Raw genomic sequence first — 22886 nt, 5'->3', positions numbered from 1 at the left:
ATTTAACATTATGAGATATAGGCAAACTAACCTTTTTTGTTTTTTTAAATCAAACACTGCATGTTTATCCTGAATTTATGTATTATCATTCAACCACTGCAGCTTTAGCCTAAATCCAGGCTTTTATATGCTTTTAATTCTGACTTCAGCTTTAGCTTGTATCTATGGTTTGCTAATTCTGGTCCTTCAGTTTTAATCTTGGTGGTCATTTAGCCTAACGAGTTAAAGCCAAGACAAACCAACCCTTTTTTAACAGATCAACAGATTTATCCTGAATCGATGTATAATTATTCAACCATAGCAGCTTCAGCCTAAATCTGTGCTTTTATATGCTTTTATTCTGACTTCAACTTTAGCCTGTTTGCAACTTCTGGTAGAGCAATTGTAATCTTTGTATTTACTAAAATTACTATTTACCAAATGTTTGTTGCTCATTCTCTCTATTCTTTAACAGACCACATTACTGAATGTGGCAGAGCTTTTGAGCATCATGAGCAAAGTTATCATTTAGAAGGAAAGCATCAGTGACAGTGCCAGGTTTGTGATATCTAGAAAACACAAGCTACTAAGCAGGTCACTAGAGGGCGTAGTGATTCATTATTTTGTGCCAATAGGTGGCTGCAGCCACCCCCTATAGAAGAATAAATGCAAAGAAGGGCTAGAGGTGGTGGATAGACTGGACCTAGTGCAGACATGTCAACTCACACTTATTTTGGGAGTTACCCTGCTTTGGTCCCTTTTCACCTGGTCACCTGCATTAACGTCCCTGTTTTTTACGCCCTGTAAATTGTACACAAATATAATTTAATCCCTACTATTTACATCATATTAAAATTGAAAACTTACCTGAATTTTTATCCGAAAGGGGACCCAGCCGTGGGTCCCTTTAACAAAACGTTACATATAACATTATGTTATAACGTATGTCATTTACCTAACTTCCACAAAAACTGCTATACCTTACCTAGAAGCTAACATAACTTATATAGAAACTTGCGCATGTTACGGATCAAGCACTGACAATGCAGAGAAGCAGAAGAGGCCACTGCGCAACCAATGAATAAAAAAACTTAGAGACACTGACACCAGAAATTAAACTCTTTTTTACATCTATCATAATATTGCCTTTGAAAGCAACTTATAACTTTGCCATAAAGTTTTTGCAAAATGCTTTTACATTCCGTCTGATGCCCCATGTTCCTTTATGAGGGGCTGCCATATTTGTGCAGCCGGAGTCCGTTAGCATCAGAAACTCTAACTGACAGGCTGAGATTTGACAGTCAGGTTGACAAAACTGTCAGGTTTAGGAACTTCAACTAACAATTACTTACAAAAACAAACCTCTCAGCAAAAAATTATCAACATGGCCTATAGGTAACTTTTAATGTACATTAATATTTAAAAAAAATTGTTTTTTAGTGTCAGTATCACTTTAAGCTAAATCACAGTGTCTTTTTCCACTATACAGCAAAATAAAAAATGTTTCTAATATAGTTAATTAGCCAAAAATGTAATGTATAAAGGCTGGAGTGACTGGATGTCTAACATAATAGCCAGAGCACTACTTCCTGCTTTGCAGCTCTCTAACTCTGAGTTAGTCAGTGACTTGAAGGGGGGGCCACATGGGACATAACTGTTCAGTGAGTTTGTAATTGGTCCTCAGCATTCAGCTCAGATTCAAAGGCAACAGTTATGGCTAGTGTTCTGGCTATTATGTTAGACATCCAGTCTTTATAGATTACATATTTGGCTAACTAATTATATTGAAAACATTTATTATTTTGCACATCCTATCTATTTACCCAGTTTTTATTTTTATCCTGAACAATTCCTTTAAAAGAGACCATATACTGTATATATGTCCATATATTTGTCTTGAAGGTGCTGTGTTAGTAGTTTCTTTTAGATAACTTGTACCAGTGGTTTGGAAAGAGGGGGAGACAAAATCAGTAAGCAGCATGATGATAAGTAGATTATCTCATCTACATCAAGATGTCCTTTCTAAGTTCTTTCTGTTCCACTGCCTGCACTGCGCTGTTCTGTAATTGCAAGGTTGTCTGCACAGCATTGCTTTATTTCCTTCACCTCAGCCGGCAATATTTCCATTAAGGCATTCTGTAGGTAACTTCATGTGTCCCTCCCCTGTCTCAGGTACTTCAGAGAGAAAACAGGACATCAGGAAAATACCCCCAGAGAGACCAGACACACTGCCACAGAGGCCAGACGAGAAGGGTAAGGACACTATTTTGGGGTTTCTTGTTGCTTGTGTATTCAGTAGAGGGGGAGATGCACAAACACAGGTTCAAATTTGCACTAATGCAGAAACTCATAGTAACCAGCGACTAATTTTAATTCCATTAGACTATCTCTACTAGACTGCACCATTTAGTGCACGGACAGACAACTGGTTTTGGTCTGGTTGTTGTGGTGCAGTTAAAAGAGATAGGTAAATTCAAACACCACAGAAAAATAAAAGCAGTTTTAGATGATCTCAAACTCTCTCCCCTTTAGGGCAGAGACACACATTTAGATTCAGGGCCTCTTCTTCTGGGCGACTAATCTCCCCGAACTGCCTGCCGCCAGCTAGAATCTAAAACGCCGGTGGATGGCACTCGGAGCGTTTAGTTTTTCCGAAGTCGCCCGTAGTTTCCTCCTGAGGCAACTTCGGGCGACTTCGGAAAACGGAGTGCACTGATTGCCATTCTAACCGGCGGTAGGCAGTTTGGGGAGATTATTTGCCCCGAAGAAGAGGAGATTTGTCACTAGGCGACTAAATCTCCCCGAATCTGAACGTGTGTCTCTGCCCTTAATGGTAACATGGTATTCCTTATCCATGTGCTCCTTTTTGTGTGGCACATGGAGCAGTGACAGGCAGACCCTTGGTGCCAAATTCCTGTGCATCCATTTCATTCAACAGTATTAGGAGCAGTTATAGGCGGACCGGGTGTTTATCTACTGGTTGGAAGCAGTGGACAAACTGCCATTACCTTAAAAGAGAACTATTGTGAAAAAAATTATATTAGCTTCAGCATACTGAAATAAGACGTTTTCTAAATATAATCAATTAAAAATTCTGTACAGTTTCTGAAATTATCAAGTTTATCTTCACTATTCCTCTCTCAACATCATGTGGGAGTTGGATATTCATTGACAATTAGATCCAATATATCTTACAGGGGGGCTCCTTTTGCCTATAAGATGTATTAGAGCTCACTCTATTAAAATGTCTCTCTACATGCAGGATTTGTGCAAAAGGCAGTTATTTTGTTAGATTTTGTTTTGTACTGGAATCAGTTATTTGAGTGAGCTATAATTTATCTACTAGGAAAGGAAGCCCCCCCCATGAGATATATTGGATCTAACTGTCAATGACTATCTGACACCCAACTGCTGCACGAAGACAGAATGCAGAGAATCAGATGCTGAGAGAGGGATAGTGAAGATAAGCTTGATTATTTCATAAACGGTACAGAATTTTTAATTGATTATATTTAGAAAACTTCTTATTTCCGTACGATGAAGCTTATATTACATTTTCATTTTCACGATAGTTCCCCTTTAAGAAGGTTACAGTACAAGCAAATGAGATAACTTAGGCCTCAGATATGATATAGCTGATGAGATTAGTCCTGATCAGCAAACACACAAAGCTGCATGGCACTGCTGTTATAATCTAATCTATATTGTATGTTATTTTAAAGAAAGGAGCGATAGAGATCACAAAGTGGCAGATCCAGTGAAGCACTCGGTACCCTCTATACCTCCAAAGAAGCCTCGTCCTCCTAAGACTAACTCTTTAAATAGACCTGGAACACTGCCCCCACGAAGACCAGAAAGACCTTCAGGTCCTGTAACGCACGTAAGGTTAGTCGCGGACTCTTGTTTTTGTAGGATTAAATAGCCAACTGTAGTCAAGCTCTGTCTTTTTTATGTTTTTGGTTTGATGACCATATTCAGATTTTAGCTGCCAACTTAGCCCTTCTTGGACCGTTTAATGGGGCAAATTGTCAGTCTGGGTTATATTTCTCTAAGGATCTTATAGATCTATCAGAAAGGTTTTAAAAATGCAAGGACTTCATCAGGCTCCATTGGTTGGCCAGTGACTTCACACACATGCATTATTTACACCAGCTCATTCCTGACTAATTTTTATCTAATAGGATTTTGCAATTGGTAGGGAAGTGACACACAGGCAGATTTTGCTTGCAAATGTGATTTCCACCTCTGGAGGTATATCAGGGCGGGTGGCAAAGAAAAATTCTGTCCCTTTGTGGAAAATAGGGAAACCTGTTATCCAGAAGGGAATGACAGGATGGCCATCTCTCATAGACTCCATTTTAATCAAATAGTTCAAAATGTTAACAATCATTGCCTTTTTCTCTGTAATCATAAAAATGTTACTTGATCCTAAGATATCATTACTCCTTATAAGAGGCAAAACATTCCTATTGGGTTTATTTAATGACTTTTTTTTTATTAGAGTTAAGTTAAGGTATAGAGATCCCCAGCAATCTGCATAACAGCTCCCTTTATGTTATTAACAAATAAAACTCTATCATTGTAATTAGTTGCCTTTCTAGTTGCCATGGTCACTGACCATAACAGCCAGCTAGCACTTTAATGTCCAGTTTTGATATCAGAATAGAGCCAGGCATACCATTCAAAACCCCTAAAAATAATGCTACATGGGTGTTCTCTGGTAGAGAACAGGGGCAGCTAAAATACCTCTGACCACCTAAATCTACTAAATGTTTTGAGCAGTGATTGGTGGAGACCTCCATGTGTTTTCTGTGCAATGCTTTTCATGTATTACTATTAGGAGTAGTGACAGGGGAATGGGGAATTCCTTGATGGCAACAGTCGACAAGATAATCCGTGTGCCATAGCCCTAAAAATGTTGTGCCTTAGGTTTACTGCCCCTTTGTTTTTTTCTATTATCAGCTTGCAGCATTATGATTGGTTTACACATGAAAATATTGAGTTGTGAGAGAACACAGAACTTTTTAGATTTGGAGTTTTTTTAATCAGTTGAAAAATGATTTGCAGAAATCTGTACAGTATTAAATAACTGCATGTTTTACTAGAAGAGGCAATAAAATAGGGACATTACTGTTTATTATGAAAGTATTCCTTTATTCTGTATATCTTATCAACCCACGTGCAAGGTTGCAAATAATATTAGTTATAGCAAAGTACCACTGATCATTTCCTGATGAAATCGTTTGACTAGAAGGAATTAGCATAAAATATATTTCATTATAAAATTAGAGAAAGGAGCTAAGGAGCACACATTGCAAATAATTGCCACATTTTAAAACACATCACACATTTCTGAACTGGGATTCAATATAGGGCATTTCAAGTACATAGAGGCCCCCACCAGTCTAATCAATTGTTACTGTCTATGGCATCTTACAGCAGCCTTTCCATCACAGAAGGAAATCCATGCAGCATGCAAAGGGAGACATACCTAACACCCAGTTAAGAGTTAGTTGATGTAATTCAGTGATACCCAACCAGTAGCTTGTGAGCAACATGTTGCTCCCCAACCCCTTGGATGTTGCTCTCAGTGGCCTCAAAGCAGGTGCTTATTTTTTAATTCCTGGCTTGGAAGCAAGTTTTGGTTGCATGAAAACCAGATGTACTGCCAACCAGAAGCTCCTGTAGGCTGCCAGTCCACATAGGGGCTACCAATAGCCAATCACAGCCCTTATTTGGCACCACCCAGGAATATTTTTCATGCTTGTGTTGATCCCCAACACTTTTTACATCTGAATGTTGCTCACGGGTGAAAAAGGTTGGGGACCCCTGATGTAATTAAATAACGACAGGTTTTATGGCGTTTTTTTTATTCATAGTGTCCATTTATATGTGAAATGCCCTCTGTTCTTCACAATAAGTTTACTAGGTGGCCCCATTTGATATTATAGTAAGCTGTAATTCCAGGGCCGATACAAACATTGGGCTAGCTCCAAGTGACGTAACTAGATATTACTGTGCCCCACAGCAAACTATTTTTCAGGCTTCCAAAATGTCTAAAAGTTGACCTCTTTTACAAATATTTATTGAAACTGTATATGAATTAGGGCTTCATGGGGCCCCCATACCTCCAGCCCCCCCCTGCAGCCTCAGAGTCTGCTTCCTCTCTAGTTACACCCCTGCTAGCTCCTTAAAAATATGACACAGAAAAGATGTGAAGGGCGTCTAAGGAACATCTTGCTTGCTTAACCTTCCTGCTTTGGCTTCTTTGCCAATTCTCAGATTAAGTTTGAGGTGATGGTACAGTATGTACTGATGAGCACTGGAATGAGACACTTCTACAGACAAGGCTTGAAAAGAAACGGGAAAATATAAGTTCTTGTTCTTTATCCTAAAGCCATGCATGGTTGGTTCTCCATCTGTGTATAAACGCAGGCTTAGAATTAGCGATCCAATGTCATCTGCTTTCAACTGTGTTTGGACCCAGAGGCATTTCAGTGGGCTGAATGCAGACAGAGTGGATATCGGAGCCAAAATGCATCTCATTATGATCTGGTTGAAATGACCCCATAAGCCTGTTTATGTTTGCAGCCATCTCCTTTCCATGCCCTTGTGACAAATCAGCCTGTGTAATGTTAGCCTGCTTGTAATTATAACAAGTTGTACGAGGACTTAAAATTCTTCTGTGTAACCTTTTTGACACCTCTCCGTCAGTTGCACGACTCCCCATAGCCAAAAAGTCTAGAGTTATCATTTGCTTACCATTGCAACTGTATTTCTAGTAAAATTAAATTTTTTCTGAAAAAACCTTTTGTTAGTGGGACAGTCTACTCAGCTCACCAAAGTGTGTTTCATAAATGTTTCCATCTGAAAATGGGTAAATAAAATGACAGTTACACCCAAAATAAGTAACTGATACATCTAAATAACAAAAGGCATCCAGATGTTGTCTCAATGACTGTTACAACGTTATCATTTTTCTGTATCAAGATGCATAATTCTGCCTTGGCAAAAATAAGAGAATCAACAAATTGTTTTTAACACTGTTAGAAAATATTTAAGTCCCTGTTCACAAGAAGATTGTTTATTATTTCTACATAATCTGTTCTCAAAATTATACTGTTTAGCCTGAGTTTACCAGGTTAGTGAAAGCCTCACCAAGTGGAAGGGCATAAAAAGGATAAATTAGGCCTTAATCACAGATGAAAAGATGACTTTTTCATAATTAATCATAGATAGTTATTCCTGGGTGCCTATATAGTATATATGCTGCCAAATACTTGTGGCTAAAGACTCTTAGTCACCTTCCACGTTCTCACAAGGAAACTTTGGGCGACTTCGGAAAACAAAAACGCTCTGAGTGCCATCAATTCTGGAGATTAGTCGCCCGAAGAAGAGGCAATTTGTCACCGGGCGACTAATCTCCCTGAATCTTCTCGTCTGTCTCTGTCCTAAATGCGGTGGTAGAACAGGGATGTAATGGGGGTATATCATGTTACACTTCAGTATCAACAATTTTGGCCTATTTGTTATGTTTTTGCCCACAGGAGTGAAAGTCCAAAGTCAGAGGTGGGAATCAATTCAGTGTCCAGTACCCCTGAAAGAGACCCCTCCAGTAAAAGCAATGACATCGGTAAGTCTTGAAAACAGTCCTGCTCAAGACATATTGATCGATTCACGTGTTGCTTAAAGGGATTCTGGCATAATTTTGATCATTGTGTAACCTGCTTTTATAAAGTGTATGGGCAATCTGAGGTGCCAGGAATCATTGCCTCTCACTGTATATAATTTGGGGCTAAGGTTCCCTCACTGTATAAGCTAATTCAGGCTAATGGGGCAGTTCTAAAGCAATGTATTTTAGCTGGCAGAGAAAAACCTGAAGCCACCCTTGCCACTTTCTGCTGTAAAATGAAACTGCTTGAAAATACCAGTCAGTGTTCATCCCAAAAATCCACATGAGAGCATTTTAATAAGCACCTGTACTAGCAATGTTAGACATTAGGGCAGCTAAAATGTGTCATTGCCACTCCTGATAACATTAAAGGGGTTATTTATTAAGGAGATTAGTCGCCTGCAGTAGAGAAGATTTGTTTCTGGCCGACTAATCTCGTCATCTGCTACATCCCTTAGAAAATATTACAGTTAGGGTGGTGGCAGATGGGGAGATTAGTCGCACAGAAAATATTTTCTGTGGATGACCAGTCTTCCCGAAATGCTTCACGAGGAAACTTAGGGGTGACTTCGGAAATCCGTAGCGATTCATATGCTATCCCGCCGGCGATTCGTATTTTTGCTGGCCAGGAAGGCATTTCGGAGAGATTAGTCGCCTGCAGTAGAGAAGATTTGTCGCTGAGCGACTAATCTCCCTGTTTGCCACCCCCTTAGAAAATATTAAAGTCCCTGCTAACAAGAAGATTGTTTATCATTTGTACAAGCACTCCTGCAGGGAGCAAGGTATCTTAAGGGCGACAAAGTACCCAGGCTGCCATTGTCCTTATGGGTAATGAACACTGGAAATCTCCCAAAAATACCTTTTCTTTGGTGTCAGTGTGAATTGCAGCCAGTAAAACATAGGCTCTCTGTAATAGCTGGAAAATGCAGGAGAAGCAAACTTTTGTCGATAAGTGATTTTTATATATTTTAGTGCCAGAGATTTCCATTGAAACCATTGCAAAGGTATTTTTGGGAAATATTGTAAGTCACCTGTGGGAAGCACAGACTTCTCATGTGCCATTGCCATAAAGCGAATAGGAGGCAGTTTTGCCTGTTTCCCCAGTCCCTAAAATACAGCAGGGTCTCTCCACCAGCAGTGCTATTCAGGCCCGGATTTATGAAAAGGCCACCAAGTCCCGGGGCTAGGGCGGCAGGATTGTAGGGGGCGGGATGAAGCTCAACCACACCCGCATTGGTTCAGAAGCTCTGGGGCTGATCATGAGATACAATAGTTTTTTAAAATTTCCCATGCGCCAATCCCCAGTGCTCCCGACCTGATGATGAAAATTTGTGCATGTGCACAAATGAAGGGACAGGGGTGACGAATGGCAGCGGACCTAAGGGTGCCCGCTACGTAAATCCGGCCCTGGTACGAATAGCCGAAAGCAAAGAAATTGGCAGCAGCATCAAAATATGGAGATGCTATCATTTCTGTTGATAGGCTGCTTGGGGGGTAGCAGAGAGAAAGGGGATGGAATCATACCAATTTGCAGCGCAGCAGTAAAGAGGACAGGGCCGGATTTTTATAGGGGGCACCCCTAGGCCCACTACCGTTCGTCACCCCTGTCGCCTCCAGGGGGACAGGAGCAATGGGGATTGGCGCACGGGAAATTAAAAAAATTATTGTCTCTCCAGCGCATCCCCAGTGTTTTTGAACAAATGTGGGTGTGGTTGGGCAGCATGCTGCCCCCCTACAATCCTGCTGCCCTAGGCCCGGGCCTAGGTGGCCTTTCCACAAATCCGGGCCTGAAAGAGGAACTGAAGTAACATGGCTGAGAACAAGATTGAAGACACATGGGTTAGCACAAGTCACATGGTCGAAAGGGCACAGGGGAAGTAAGAAAATGGATACCTTATGTCCACTTACAAAAAATATTATATATTATATTATATAATAACAGAATCCCTTTAACTACAAACCTTGTACATATGATCCTGTGTACTGCAGGGAGTGAAAAATTATTGGGAAGGTGTAAGTGTTGGCACATTAAGTAGCAAAAAAATGGGTGCCATGTACTTGGGGCTAATGATGGTGCATTGGAGTGCTCTCATACCCCCATGTGTAATAAAGTTTGCTAAGTTATTGCCCAGTTACAGTAACCTGTAGCTACCAATAAGATGTTTGCTTCTAAACAGGAGACCAGTAAATTCTACCTTCTGATTGGTTGCTATAGGTTACTGCTCCTGGGCAAACTTAGTGCCATTTATTACATAAACCCCTTTATCTTTTGCATATTGTACCTGTGTTGCTACATCTGGTGCAAGGCAGGACTACAAGGATCCCAGTACTTCATGTTTGACTTTAGCCCTACCTGGACTTGCTTGGTTCATATGGTGGGCCAAATTAGGATGATCCAGTCATTTGCCCAAGTTCAGCAATACAATCACAGTAAAGCTCTATTGCTCTATGCAGAACTGTTGAGAGACTGCACAGGATTTTCACACTTGCTCTATGTGTATCTTGTTGTTTCTTGAGAAGGTATCTATTGTGCAGTTCATCATTTTGGCTCCAAATGTCAAAAGTGGAGATATTTCTGATAATTTGGGTACTGTAACATGACCCTCATCCCCCAGAAAATTATGTATGCTTGGAACTCTGAAGGGCCTATTCCCTCTAATTTCTTGTCAATAATTTTCTTGTAAATAATTTTTTAAACTTGTGCTGGTCAGCATAAATACACAATTTTGTGTTTTAACACAAAATTCTTTGTTAGCACCACAATTTGTTGTGTGCGCTGGCCTCAAAATGTTTGCACCTACAGACACATACAGATTAGAAGGAACCGTGCCTGGAACATTATAGTATATATAAAAATAAGCCTTTTCTATGTAATTTCATATAAGAAATGCCATTGGGTGAGGGAAGTATTTACAACTGTGGGAAACCTAATATTGTGCAGCCGTATCTGCTGGTATGTGCCTACAGTATGTACCAATCAGAGCTTTGGAATGTTTACATGTTTGAAGTGAAGGTTTAGCCGAGCCTTAGGCAGAGTTGCACCCGGCGTGTCTGGGTTCTTCACCAGGTCAGAATTGCCATTTGTCTCTTTTCTAATGTCATCTGCTCAAGTCAGTCAGCTGTGGAACAGCCGCTCTGTTCCCCTGGAGTTACGAGCTGCAGCTCATTTCTTTCTTTTCTGCTAGGTAAGATTTTATAACCTCATATTGACTGAGTGCTACATTTCTGTAAAGAGACGACTTTAGCTTTGCACCTCACACAAGCGGTGTTATATGTAAGATCAGGGCGAGACGACAGGCTACCCAGCTGCACAAACAACTGCTTTATCTATTCCTTCCCAATAGTGCCTGCTGTAGTTGAGCCTTATATTGTTTGTTGAGAAATACATATGCAGAGTCTTTACATTACAACCAGTTGGAACCTAGAAACTGATATAGATTTCTGATGTATTTTTTGCATACATTTCAAGTAACTAAAAAGCAAATGTTTAGCAACGTTGGAAAAATGTGTGTTGTAATCGATAAATGTAAAGAAAAAAACACTTTTAAAAAAAAATTTGGTAATGGATTATGTGACAACGAATCCCAGTATAGGGAAGTGGATATCGTTGAAGTATGACACAGTAATAGTGGCTGTTCACGTAAGCATTTTTTCTGTATTTGTATAAAATACATTAAAGGAGAAGGAAAGGCTTCGTGCACTTGGGGGTGCCAAATGTTAGGCACTCCAGTGAGTTATACCAGTGAGGACCACGGATCGATCCTCTTTCGGCTTCTTCTTTCTTCTCGCGGCTGTGCATGCTCAGTAGAACGAAAAGCCAAACTTTAACTAAAAAGTTGCCTATTTGGTTGAACTGCGCATGCGTTTTCCCTGGGAAAATTCAAAGAAAGAAGAAGCCGGAAGAGTATAACCCCGTGGTGCTCACTGGTATAACCCCGGGCCGGTGCAGTTTTCTGCTGATAGGAGCACTGGCCCAGGGTTTCAGGTAAGTGAATACAATCACTTGGGGGTGCCTAACATTTGCACAATGTCTTCCCTTCTCCTTTAAGTACTAAATTTAGCACAATATTAGTATCATTACAGACGAGTGAGTGTCAAAAGGGAAAAAGAGACAGAGACAAGGTCACTGTACTGGAACGGCTGCTCTGTTTCACCTAGAGAAATTGGTAGCAATAAATTGGGGCCTTATACTTCATATCCTTTTTGTTCTGCTGGTTATCAGTTGCTGTGTATAATTTGGGAAAAGTTAACCCGCACACTAGGGTCAGTTAAGAACATGCCACCACTTTGCAGATGGTGCCACCATGGCTGGAATCAAACCCCAGCACTTCAAGGCAACAATGCTGACCATGGCACCACTGTGCTGCTGAAGGTGCTCAGAAAGATTCTGAAAAACAAGACTTATAAAAGTTAAGCACAAATTTGAAGTATAGTAAAGATTTATATATTTTTTTTTTTATTCATAAGGTGCTTACTCTATTCTTTATACTTGCACCATGCACCAAAACAGTGGTTGCTTCAATTATATACTGTAAGATGCAAGGAACAAAGTAGGGCATTTATGTGGATGCAAGGGAGTCCTGGGGGCAAATTCACTAAGGCGCGAAGCGCCGAACGCTAGCGTTAATTCGCTAGCGTTTGCCATTTTCGCTACTGCGCAAATTCACTAACGAACGCTGGCGTAGTTTCGCTAGTGTTACTTCGCAACCTTACGCCAGGCGAATCTTCGCTAACGCAAATTCACTAACTTGCGCAGTGTACTGAACGCTACCTTTTACGCTAGACTTCCTTCGCCACCTCAGACCTGGCGAAGCGCAATAGAGTAGATAGGGATTGTTTAAAAAAAAGTCAATTTTTTTTCTAAGTCCCAAAAAACGCTGGCGTGTTTTCTACATGATGGCTGATAGGCTGAAAAAGATCGAAAAAATTCTGGGGCTCCCCTTCCTCCCCCCTACATTTCCTGACTCATGGCAACTTACCTAGACAGTGGGCACATGTGTAGGGCAAAATAAAAATTTTATTTGCTGATTTGAAGGTTTTCTAGGCATTTGTAGTGCAGATACGTGTTCCAACATTGAAATTTGAATTTCGCGCCGTATGCAAATTAGCCTTCGCTAGCGCAACTTCGCTTTATATAGCGAATCAACGCAACCTTACGCTACCCCTGTGCGCAACTTCGGATTTTTGTGAATTTGCGGAGCCCTGGCGAAAGTACGCCTGGCGAAGTGCGGCGAAGTTGCGCCTGGTGCAACTTCGCATCTTAGTGAATTTGCCCCCTGGAATCAGCCTTGTCTTAATAAAATTGTACTTTCAAGGCTTCCATTATTCCCCTTTATTTTATAAGGGCACACTTTGGATCATCAAAAATGATTTGCACCCCACTGAGAAAAGCAAAGCACTTGTGCAAAGTGTGAACAGTTTAACAAAAGGTATATGCGTGGCAGAGAATGTTGTTTGGTAGATGCCCATGATTCTTTTGCAAAATTCCATTGCATTTTGGGCAGTCAACATGGCAGTATAATTGTTTTTTAGTACTTTACACTCGAATTGGTTAATGAGGAGAAGTAGTGTGTTTGATGATTTCTATTTGGATTGCACTGATACTCAGTACTCTCTGACCATTTAATTGGCCACTGTATTTTGTTCTTAGTTCATTCTGGAGTAGGGTCATCTCCAAGGCTAATAAGGTGCTCCCTCACATTTGCTCTGACGTCGCTACAGTTTCCCATGACTTGTGTGTTTTTATGTGTATATAGGTGTATTTTACCTTCACAGTTGGTGCTCTACTATGCAAAACTGTTAAATTGTATGATGGATTCAAGCACCCATTCACATACCCCAAATCTGTTCAATATTAGTTCATGCTGGTAAGCATCCATGTGTTACTTTGTCCGTAGCATAAGCCTCACAATTCCGTCATCCAGTTGAAAATATCTGCAGATCCAGAGTTTTCTTGTTTTTCTGAGGTTTTTCTGAATTGCAAGTTTACAGTAGTTAATATTCGATGTTTGTCTGTCTACAACCCACCAGTATGTAGTTCCACATGCTGTATTTTGCTATTCTCTCACTCTCTCTCTTTAGAGATTCATTTTCCCATCAAGCTTTCCTCACTTAAATCTCTTTACCATGGGTAACTACTCTTCTTCACTTGATGAGGGTAAGGCTTCTGTGCTCCAGCCTTAGGTATTGAATGCATGTGTATAATGCCAACTCTCTCCCCTCCACTCAGTGTTTGTACTGCTGTATTTTCCCCTGGACACTGCAACGGACATTACATCAGGGGTGCCCAAAAGGTATATCAGGATCTACCAGTAGACCTTTAGCTGGGGACCAGTAGATCTCAAGATACTGTCAATAAACAGCTTGTCTAAATCACCCTTTTATTATTATTATTATTATTATTATTATTAACACATATTTATATAGCGCCAACATATTTCATAGCACTGTAAAATGAGATTACAGATGCAATGTGGTTACATTAGTGTTTCTTGCAGCAGAAAGGGGAGAGCTACAGAAGGGAAAAATATATAGCAATCGGTTCTTCAATGCTTCTATTTCATGCTTTTCATTCAGATATTTATTATAAGGTTACATAAGATATAGATGTTTGTTACATATAACAATTTACATTTTTTCATCAATCAGTATTTGTCATATTTTCCATGGAACAGAATGCTAACAATTCTTTTATGGATGTAGATCATAATGGACACAGAAGACACCGGCACAGCATGGGTATTACTAGCAGGTATAACCTTGCTCGTTTATTGCGGATGCAACGTTTCGGGGCGTGACCCCTTTCTCAAGCGCTTGAGAAAGGGGTCACGCCCCAAAACGTTGCATCCGCAATAAACGAGCAAGGTTATACCTGCTAGTAATACCCATGCTGTGCCGGTGTCTTCTGTGTCTATGCTGCTTTTGAGGTTGCCCAATTCCTCTACCATCGAGCACCTGGGATTCGTTTGTTCTTGGACGGCCAGGGTGTGCGAGTGTAAGTTTGTTTTTTTACAATTATGTAGATCATAATGGGACATCATCACTAAAAGTAGACCTTGCATTAGTAAAGTATGGGCACTCCTGCATTACATCTTCCATTTAGAGTGGCAGGATCTATGTGTGTACCTATGCACTAAAACATGCTACAGTATTTCAGAAAAGTACAGGTTAAGGCTACCAGCAGTAGCTATTAAGACAAGATAGTAAAATCATTCCAATGGTAAGGGGTTTATCTCAGTTATTAGCATAGAGTGAAAATAAGCAATAGTTTATGGATGAGATTTCAACCTTACTTCATGAGACACAAAGGGGTATATTTATCAAAGAGTGAAGTTAATAGTGAAGTTCTGCCACTAGAGTGAAATTCCGCCACTCTCCATTCATTTCTATGGGATTTTTATAGGCGTATTTATCAAAGGGTGAACTTTCACTTGCACCCATTGATAAATACGCCTTTCAAAATCCCATAGAAATGAATGGAGAGCTGCGGAATTTCACTCTAGTGGCGGAACTTCACTCTTTGATAAATTTACCCCATAAAGTCCATCCATAACTTGAGGCTTGAGTAGTACACGCGACACATTTTATATTACCAGCCCTTCCAGATTCAGGACATATCAAAGCAGCATTCTTCTGACCAATAGGTGCCCCAGATGATCAGCAAAATGTATTTAAATCACACATTACCAATTAGGTGACATGGAAGGAATAGTACTGCACTAAGTGGAGGGATTGCTGGATTTATTGTGACCTGTAGAGATTAGTGTTCCAGAGCATAATAAAATCATTAACAATAGTAACTAATAATCTAAGGCCAAGTGCACACGAAGTGGGTTGTCATCTTTTCTCCGCAGGCATTTTTATAGAGGCAGAGCAAAGCAAATCCACTTGTATGTACACAGCACTGTAGCTTCATTGACAGGCCCAATTGCTGCCTGTTTGGAACTACATGGATCGGATATCAGATGGAAAACATGAATGCATGCATTTTGCGTCAATATTCACTCCATGTAGTTCCACGCAGGCCAAATCAAGGGCTGTTAATGGAGCTCTGGGTGTGTGCTCATAAGAGCGGATCTGCTTTCCTCCACCTCTAGAGAAAATTGCTTGCGGAGGAAAACTGACAATCCACTTAGTGTGCCCTTGTCCTAAAGCTTATGCATTTTATTAATTTTTGTCCTGTTTTTTTCTAACTTATGGGAGTTTGCATGCAGTGATACCAGAGTGAATAAAAGCACTTCAATTATCTGTCCATTTCTGCAGAGTTTACCCACTATGCTACACTACTAATATATTTATTATTATTATTATTAACAACTCATAACTTTTATAATAAAAACTCAATAGGGTTTCAAACCTTTTTGACCTATTTGTGGTACAACATTATCTCAGACTACAGCCGTATTTATATATAGTAGGAATGCACATAAATTGCAGAAGTGGCAATACCTTTTCAACAGAAAGAGACAGCGACACCCAGGGGCCAATTCATCAAGGGTCGAATTTCGAGGTGTTAAATCCCTCGAAATTCGACTGGGGAATAGAATCGAATAGGCAATTCGGGCAAATTTATGCGCTGGCGAATATTCGCCAGGCGAATAGGCACTCGATCGAATATTCGCTCGAAGGATTTTCATTCGATCGAATGCCTTTTTATTCGATCAAAAACTTGGAAAACAAGCCTATGGGACTTTCCCATAGGCTTTTAAAGCAATTTGGTAGGTTTTAGGTGGCGAAGTAGGCAGTCAAAGTATTTTTAAAAGAGACAGTACTTTGACTATCGAATGGGCGAATAGTCGCAGCGTTTTTGCGCTCGATTCAGTACTTCGACTATCGAATGGCGAATAGTCGCAGCGTTTTTGCGCTCGATCTATTCGAATCATTCTATTCAGGCGAATTTACGCCAATTCGAGTCGAGGAGCACAAAAAACTACTCAAAATTCGAAGTTTTTTTACTTCGAATCCTTCACTCGAAGTTAGTGAATCGGCCCCCCAGTGTAACATCAAGCAGATCTGTGCCTGTGTTTTTTCACAGAGTTTTTGACGCCAGGGTACTTTTCAATTTCACACACAAAATATGCAAAGAAATGAAAACATATTCTTCTAAATCCAAAACAGATGGACTGCCATTCTGAATATTTAGGAAACCTCAGCCATTACAATCCAGTAAAATACAATCCAATAATATTTTGCACAAATTGTTTTGCCATTTTCCTCTGGAGACCGCCTTGCAGCACTGGGGTCTTGGGTTTGATCCCAGCCAGGGCATGCTTACGTGGGTTTCCTGCGGGTGTTCTAATATGCCAAAACATACAGGTTAAATGACTCCTGATATAGTTGGCCCTAGTGTGGGACAGGGACAGAATATATTGCTGAAGTATAAATGAAGCATAATAATGATTTGCGTCCAAAGTATCCTCCAGTGCTACTATCGAATGATAAAATAAAGTACATGGGAAAAGTAGTAATGAACATCAGTCAGAAGCAGTGGGTTGCTGCAAAATCAGTGCTTTTATTGAACACTACAGGGCCCATTTACTTAGTTTGAGTGAAGGAATAGAATAAAAAAAACGTCAAATTTTTTTTTGCCTACTTCGACCATCGAATTGGCTTACTTTGACCTTCGACTTCGACTTTGAATCGAACGTTTCGAACTAAAAATCGTTCGACTATTCGATAGTCGAAGTACTGTCTCTTTAAAAAAAACTTCGACCCCCTAGTTCGCCACCTAAAACCTACCAAAGTCAATGTTAGCCTATGGGGAAGGTCCCCATAGGCTTTGCAATCTTTTTTTGGTCGAAGAAAAATCGTTCGATCGATAGATTAAAATCCTTCGAACCGAACGATTCAAAGGATTTAATCGTTCGATCGAACAAATTGTGGTAAATACTTGACTTCGATATTCGAAGTCGAAGGATTTCCATTCGGCAGCCGAATATCGAGGGTTAATTAACCCTCGATATTCGAACATAAGTAAATTTGCCCCTACATGTTTCGAGCTTCGCTCTTTATCAAGTCACTTGATAAAGAGCGAAGCTCGAAACATGTAGTGTTCAATTAAAGCATTTATTTTGCAGCAACCCACTGCGTCTGACTAAAGTTCATCACTACTTTTCCCATGTGTTCTTGGCTTCATTGGAAGGAAGCACAGTGATTGAACAGTCTGGTTGAATCCACTCTACTTGCTTATTGATAAAATAAAGTAGTAGCAGGACACTCAAGTAGAAAAAAACAACATTGAGCACCTCACCAGATATTAATGCCATATGGGCGGGCACCACCAAATACCTTTGCTACTAATGTATGCTGGCAGGGATACAAAACTTTAGTTGCAGAAAGGCAGGGAAAGGAGCAGAGATTTTTCTGTATATTTATTTAAAGGCCCCTTTTAATCCCCTTTAATATGTGAAATTATAGAAGTTATACCCTGTTTGATGGCACTTAAAATGCCTTGTTCCTTATCCTCATCAGAGGTGGCCATGACAGCTGGGTGCCCAAGGCAACCTGGTCAACCAGCTCTCAGCCCTCGCCATGGGAACACACATGAGTGCAATTGGTTGCGTACATGCTGCCTACCAGGACACTGCACATGCGCACAATGACAACCCAGCAACACGCACTGGTGCAGAGAATAGGCCGTCACTCAGTCATGGAACAAGACACGTAATAGGAGTAGGTAAAAGAGGTATGTGCTTGTGCCCCTCTGCTACTGCACCCTAGGTATATGCCTCTTCTGCCTACCCCTAGTTCCAGACTTGGTCTTCATGTAATGCCACTTTCTGTTTCTTAGGCCTATTTCAAGATGAATCTTCCAATACTTTTTTCAGAAGAAAAAGCACTTTTTTTTAGTAAATGAAATGTATACACAGAATGAATGGCTGTACTTTCTTAGATCATTGATTGAAAAGTGTTTTTTTAAGATACTAGGCCATTACTGGGAAATGTGGCAAAAAATGTATTTGTTATTGGGCAGAGATGGTTGTTGGGTTGGGTAATGTCCTTGATGTCCTTGATTCTAATGAGGTATTATTGCAATGTGTAATAATGTGAGTATATTCATTTTAAGAATATTCAGTCTGTTGCTTTCCAGCAGCTACAGTACAGCCCTTAGTATCTCACTAACAGCCACAGAAGGGTATTTTTACCTGTAAGAGTGAATAATGTACCCCTATTATAAAATATATGGATATTCACTTTGAACTTTAACAGTGGGAACATTATTTGTTATAATAAAAAAATTCAGCGATTCAGCAGATCACTATTATAACTGATGACATCACTAAGCAACATTTATATGGATATAATTTACAGGATTTTTATGACTCTTGTCTATATGTGTATATATATATATATATATATATATATATATATATATATATATCTATATATATATATATATATATATATATATATATATATATATATATGTGTGTGTGTGTGTGTGTGTGTGTGTGTGTGTGTGTAATTTTCAACATGATGAATATTGATCATATTAAAGCCTTGTATTTCCTGTCTTAGTCCAATCTTTATGCTTATCATATAGGACAAATCTGACTGTGAGTATTGGTTTTATCTTGCAGATGTAGAAGGTTTTGATTCAGTTGTGACAGTGGGAGAAAAACTAAGTCATCCGACTGCATCAAGACCTAAATCCAGTGGGCGACGTCCTCCATCCCAGTCACTGACATCAGTAAGTCTTTCCCTCTGTATAATAATTGTGAAGGTCCTGCTACATTCTAGCTTGGAAACTATTACTGAATAATCATGTTCTTTCAGTATAGTCTATGAGTAAGGGATGAGTATGCAGTGCTGAACCTCACTGGAGACACCATAAGCATAATCAGCTAACCCTGCAGCCCATAACATAGCAACTCTGAGGATGAGCTGCTGAGGCAACAGCCATATATGAGAAATAAAAAACTGGGCTTAAAACAAGGCTTAAAAAAATGAAACTGCAAAGTTCCGAGTAGAGCACTTTTGACAGTTATTTGAGGCTATAGATGCCCTTTCAATTTCAAATGATGGCTTCATCATGGTTTCATTTTTATTTTATAAATGGTCAAATTATGTTTTTACAAAGGGGCTTAGAATCTTCCAGGCTACGTCATTACATGGTTGGGAATGTATAAAACTTTGAAGTTAAGTCAGCAAACACAGCTTGCCTGCTTTATGTACAGATTGCAACTTGGAACGCTGACACTTCTTCACAACTATTGCCTGCTTGGAGCAGACTATAATGGAAGGTTCTTCTGCTCCTTGCTGTAGCACCTGTGGTGATGGAAGGAGTTGTTCCAGAATAATACTTTATGACGTTTCGGTCCACGCAGGGACCTTCATCATGCCATGAGGAAGGTCCCTGCGTGGACCGAAACGTCACGTCGGCTATTCATGCACAAAATGAATACACTTTGATTTGATACACAAATATCCTGGTGTTGCTGGTCTTCATGAAGTATATATATATATATATATATATATATATATATATATATATATATATATATATATATATATATATATATATATATAAAGCTGAAAATAGAGATCGCACTCACAGGTCTTAGAAGTGTTTAAATGTCTTTATTCAGTGGACGATCGTCCACTGAATAAAGACATTTACAGGGGAATGTAATAAAAGTCGCAAAGAGCAAAACAATTCGCACCAATAAGACTAAAAATCAACATCTCGCAATGTAATATTGTTCCTTAAACTGTTATTGCATTGCGAATTTTAATTGCGCATTGCGAATTTTAATTGCGCATTGCGAATTTTAATTGCGCACTCATAAGAAGTGCTTGAAGGTGTCGTAATCTTTTGGAGCAAACATAACAACTTTTTCAGTAAGAAGTTTTATTACATTGACTGCGCATTGGCGCAAACTATAAAATTCGCAAACGGTCTTTCACTGTCGGAAGTGGTCGCTAAACAGTTTCCGGGCTCGCAAAAGTTATATTAAATTCGCACAAAGCAAAATTTGTTCGCGCAAAGGCATAACTTTTCGCATTGCGAATAGTTTTTCCGTTAGCGATTTTTATTACATTCCCCCATTAAACACTTCTAAGACCTGTGAGTGCGATCTCTATTTCCAGCTTTACATTCAAACTTTAACAAGGACTGCACCCAGGCATAATTGATGACATTTTCGTGAGTGCCGGTTTTTTCCCTTCACTATATATATATATATATATATATATATATATATATATATATATTTATATATATATATATATATATATATATATATATATATATATACAATATTTATACTAATTGTAGATTTTAGTATAACAGTAGCCTTGGATATTGTGCTTGTCCGAGAAATCATCCAAGCCACTCTTAAAGGCATTTACTGAATCAGCCATCACAACATCACCCGGCAGTGCATTCCACAACCTCATTGTTCTCACTGTGAAAAACCACCTACGTTGCTTCTGATAAAAGTTCAGTTCCTTTAGTCTAAAGCAGGGATCCCCAACCTTTTTTGCCTGAGAGCGACATTTAAATGTAAAAAGAGTTGGGGAGCAACAGAAGCATAAAAAAGTCCATGGCAGTGGCAAATAAGGGCTGTGATTGGTTATTTGGTAGCCCCTATATGGAGAGGCAGCCTACAGGAGTGTCTGTTCATCAGTAAACTTGGTTTTTATGCAACCAAAACTTTCCCCCAAGCCAGGATTTCAAAAAAAGCAAATGTTTTGAGACCACTGAGAGCAACATCCAAGGAGACAGAGAGCAACATGTAGCTCACAAGCCACTAGTTGGGGTTTACTGGTCTAAAGGGTAGCATTTGGTGCCTTGACCCTTTTTATGGGAGAATGTCCCCAGCTATCCATCTATAATGCCCTGTAATGTACTTATAAAGAGTGATTATGTGCCCTTGACTGTGCCTTTTCCGAGATAAAACAACCCCAACCATGACAATCTACCCACATAATTTAAGTCTTCCATCCCTCTAACCAGTTTAGTTGCACATCTCTGCACTCTCTCCAGCTCATTTATATCCCTTTTAAAGACTGGAGCCCAAAACACTCTTTAACATTATTCTTCAGATATGGCAGCTGGATTCATTTGCATGACTAGGCACACAGATCTCCTCTAATATTCCTGCCAAACCAGTGCCAAAAGCTGCCAACATACAGTAATGTGTACTGTGTAGCCTTGCATTGCCAGCCCCTTGTATTATGTTTTGTTCAAGATAAGCAGGGTGAAATATTCACAATATAATTTTTTCTACATTTTGCAGTCTTCCCTATCTAGTCCAGATATCTTTGATTCCCCAAGCCCAGAGGAAGAGAAGGATGAACTAGCCTTGGCACAGAGAGCAGTAGAGGCTTCCAAGAAAACAACAAGATCTGCACCAACATCACAAGTAAGTGAAATTCTACAATCTGCCCTCTTGCTTTATTTAGTGCTAGCCTTTCTCTACTTAAACAGGTACCAGACTTTACGCAAAGGGACGCTGTTTTATAGGGTTGTTTTAGATTTAAAGTTTACCTTGAAACATATTCTGGAAATCCCTCGCCAATGTAACTTCTAGTGTATTTATAGTCTAACAGCAAAACTAAAAATACCTCTGTCCCAGATTACTATTGCTTTCTCCAACACTTATCATCTTGCCCCCAATGGAGTTATATTTATTATATAGGTGTTAGTTAATGTTTTATATTTATTATATAGGGGGCAGATTTATCAAGGGTCGAATTTCGAAGTGTAAAATACTTAAAAATTCGACCATCGTATTGAATCCTACGAAATTCTAATTTGAATTCGTAGGATTTTTAGCATCGTACGATCGTATTCCGATCGTACTACGATCGTACTTAGAATCGTACGATTTTCCTTTGAATGCCAAAAACGAAAACTGCTCTGGAAGGTCCCCATAGGCTAACATAGCACTTTAGCAGGTTTAAGTTGGCGAAGTATTGAAGTCAACGTTTTTTTAAAGAGACAGTACTTCGATTATCGAATGGTCGAATAGTCGAACGATTTTTAATTCGAATCGAAGTAAATTTCGAAGTCGTGGTATCCTATTCTATGGTCGAAGTATTCAAAAAATTACTTCTAAATTTTAACTTTTTGTACTTTAAAAATTCACTCGAACCTTAGTAAATCTGCCCATAGGTGTTATTTATTATCTTTAGGTGTATAGTTATTTTCCATCAAGAGAAACATTTTCTGATTTTAGCACACGATGATAAGTGTTTGGGCAGAGTGCAATCCATTTGAGGCATAGAGGGA

General features: G+C 39.5%; 1 protein-coding gene across 9 annotated transcripts in view; it reads left to right on the top strand.

The window, feature by feature from the left end:
* Positions 1-22886, top strand: part of sh3kbp1.S (SH3-domain kinase binding protein 1 S homeolog) — a 203439-nt gene that overhangs the window by 175089 nt on the left and 5464 nt on the right. For all 9 annotated transcript variants that reach the window (XM_041583615.1, XM_041583613.1, XM_041583617.1 and 6 more), the window contains 5 exons: positions 2152-2232; positions 3702-3864; positions 7527-7612; positions 19231-19340; positions 21892-22017. In XM_041583615.1, coding sequence (XP_041439549.1) covers positions 2152-2232; positions 3702-3864; positions 7527-7612; positions 19231-19340; positions 21892-22017 — 566 coding nt within the window. The remainder of the gene's footprint in view (positions 1-2151; positions 2233-3701; positions 3865-7526; positions 7613-19230; positions 19341-21891; positions 22018-22886) is intronic.

This window comes from Xenopus laevis, chromosome 2S (assembly GCF_017654675.1).
Source record: "Xenopus laevis strain J_2021 chromosome 2S, Xenopus_laevis_v10.1, whole genome shotgun sequence".
In the NCBI taxonomy this organism is placed as follows: Eukaryota; Metazoa; Chordata; class Amphibia; order Anura; family Pipidae; genus Xenopus; species Xenopus laevis.
The sequence above is the reverse complement of the archived record's forward strand: the minus strand, read 5'-3'. Positions and strand labels throughout refer to the sequence as shown.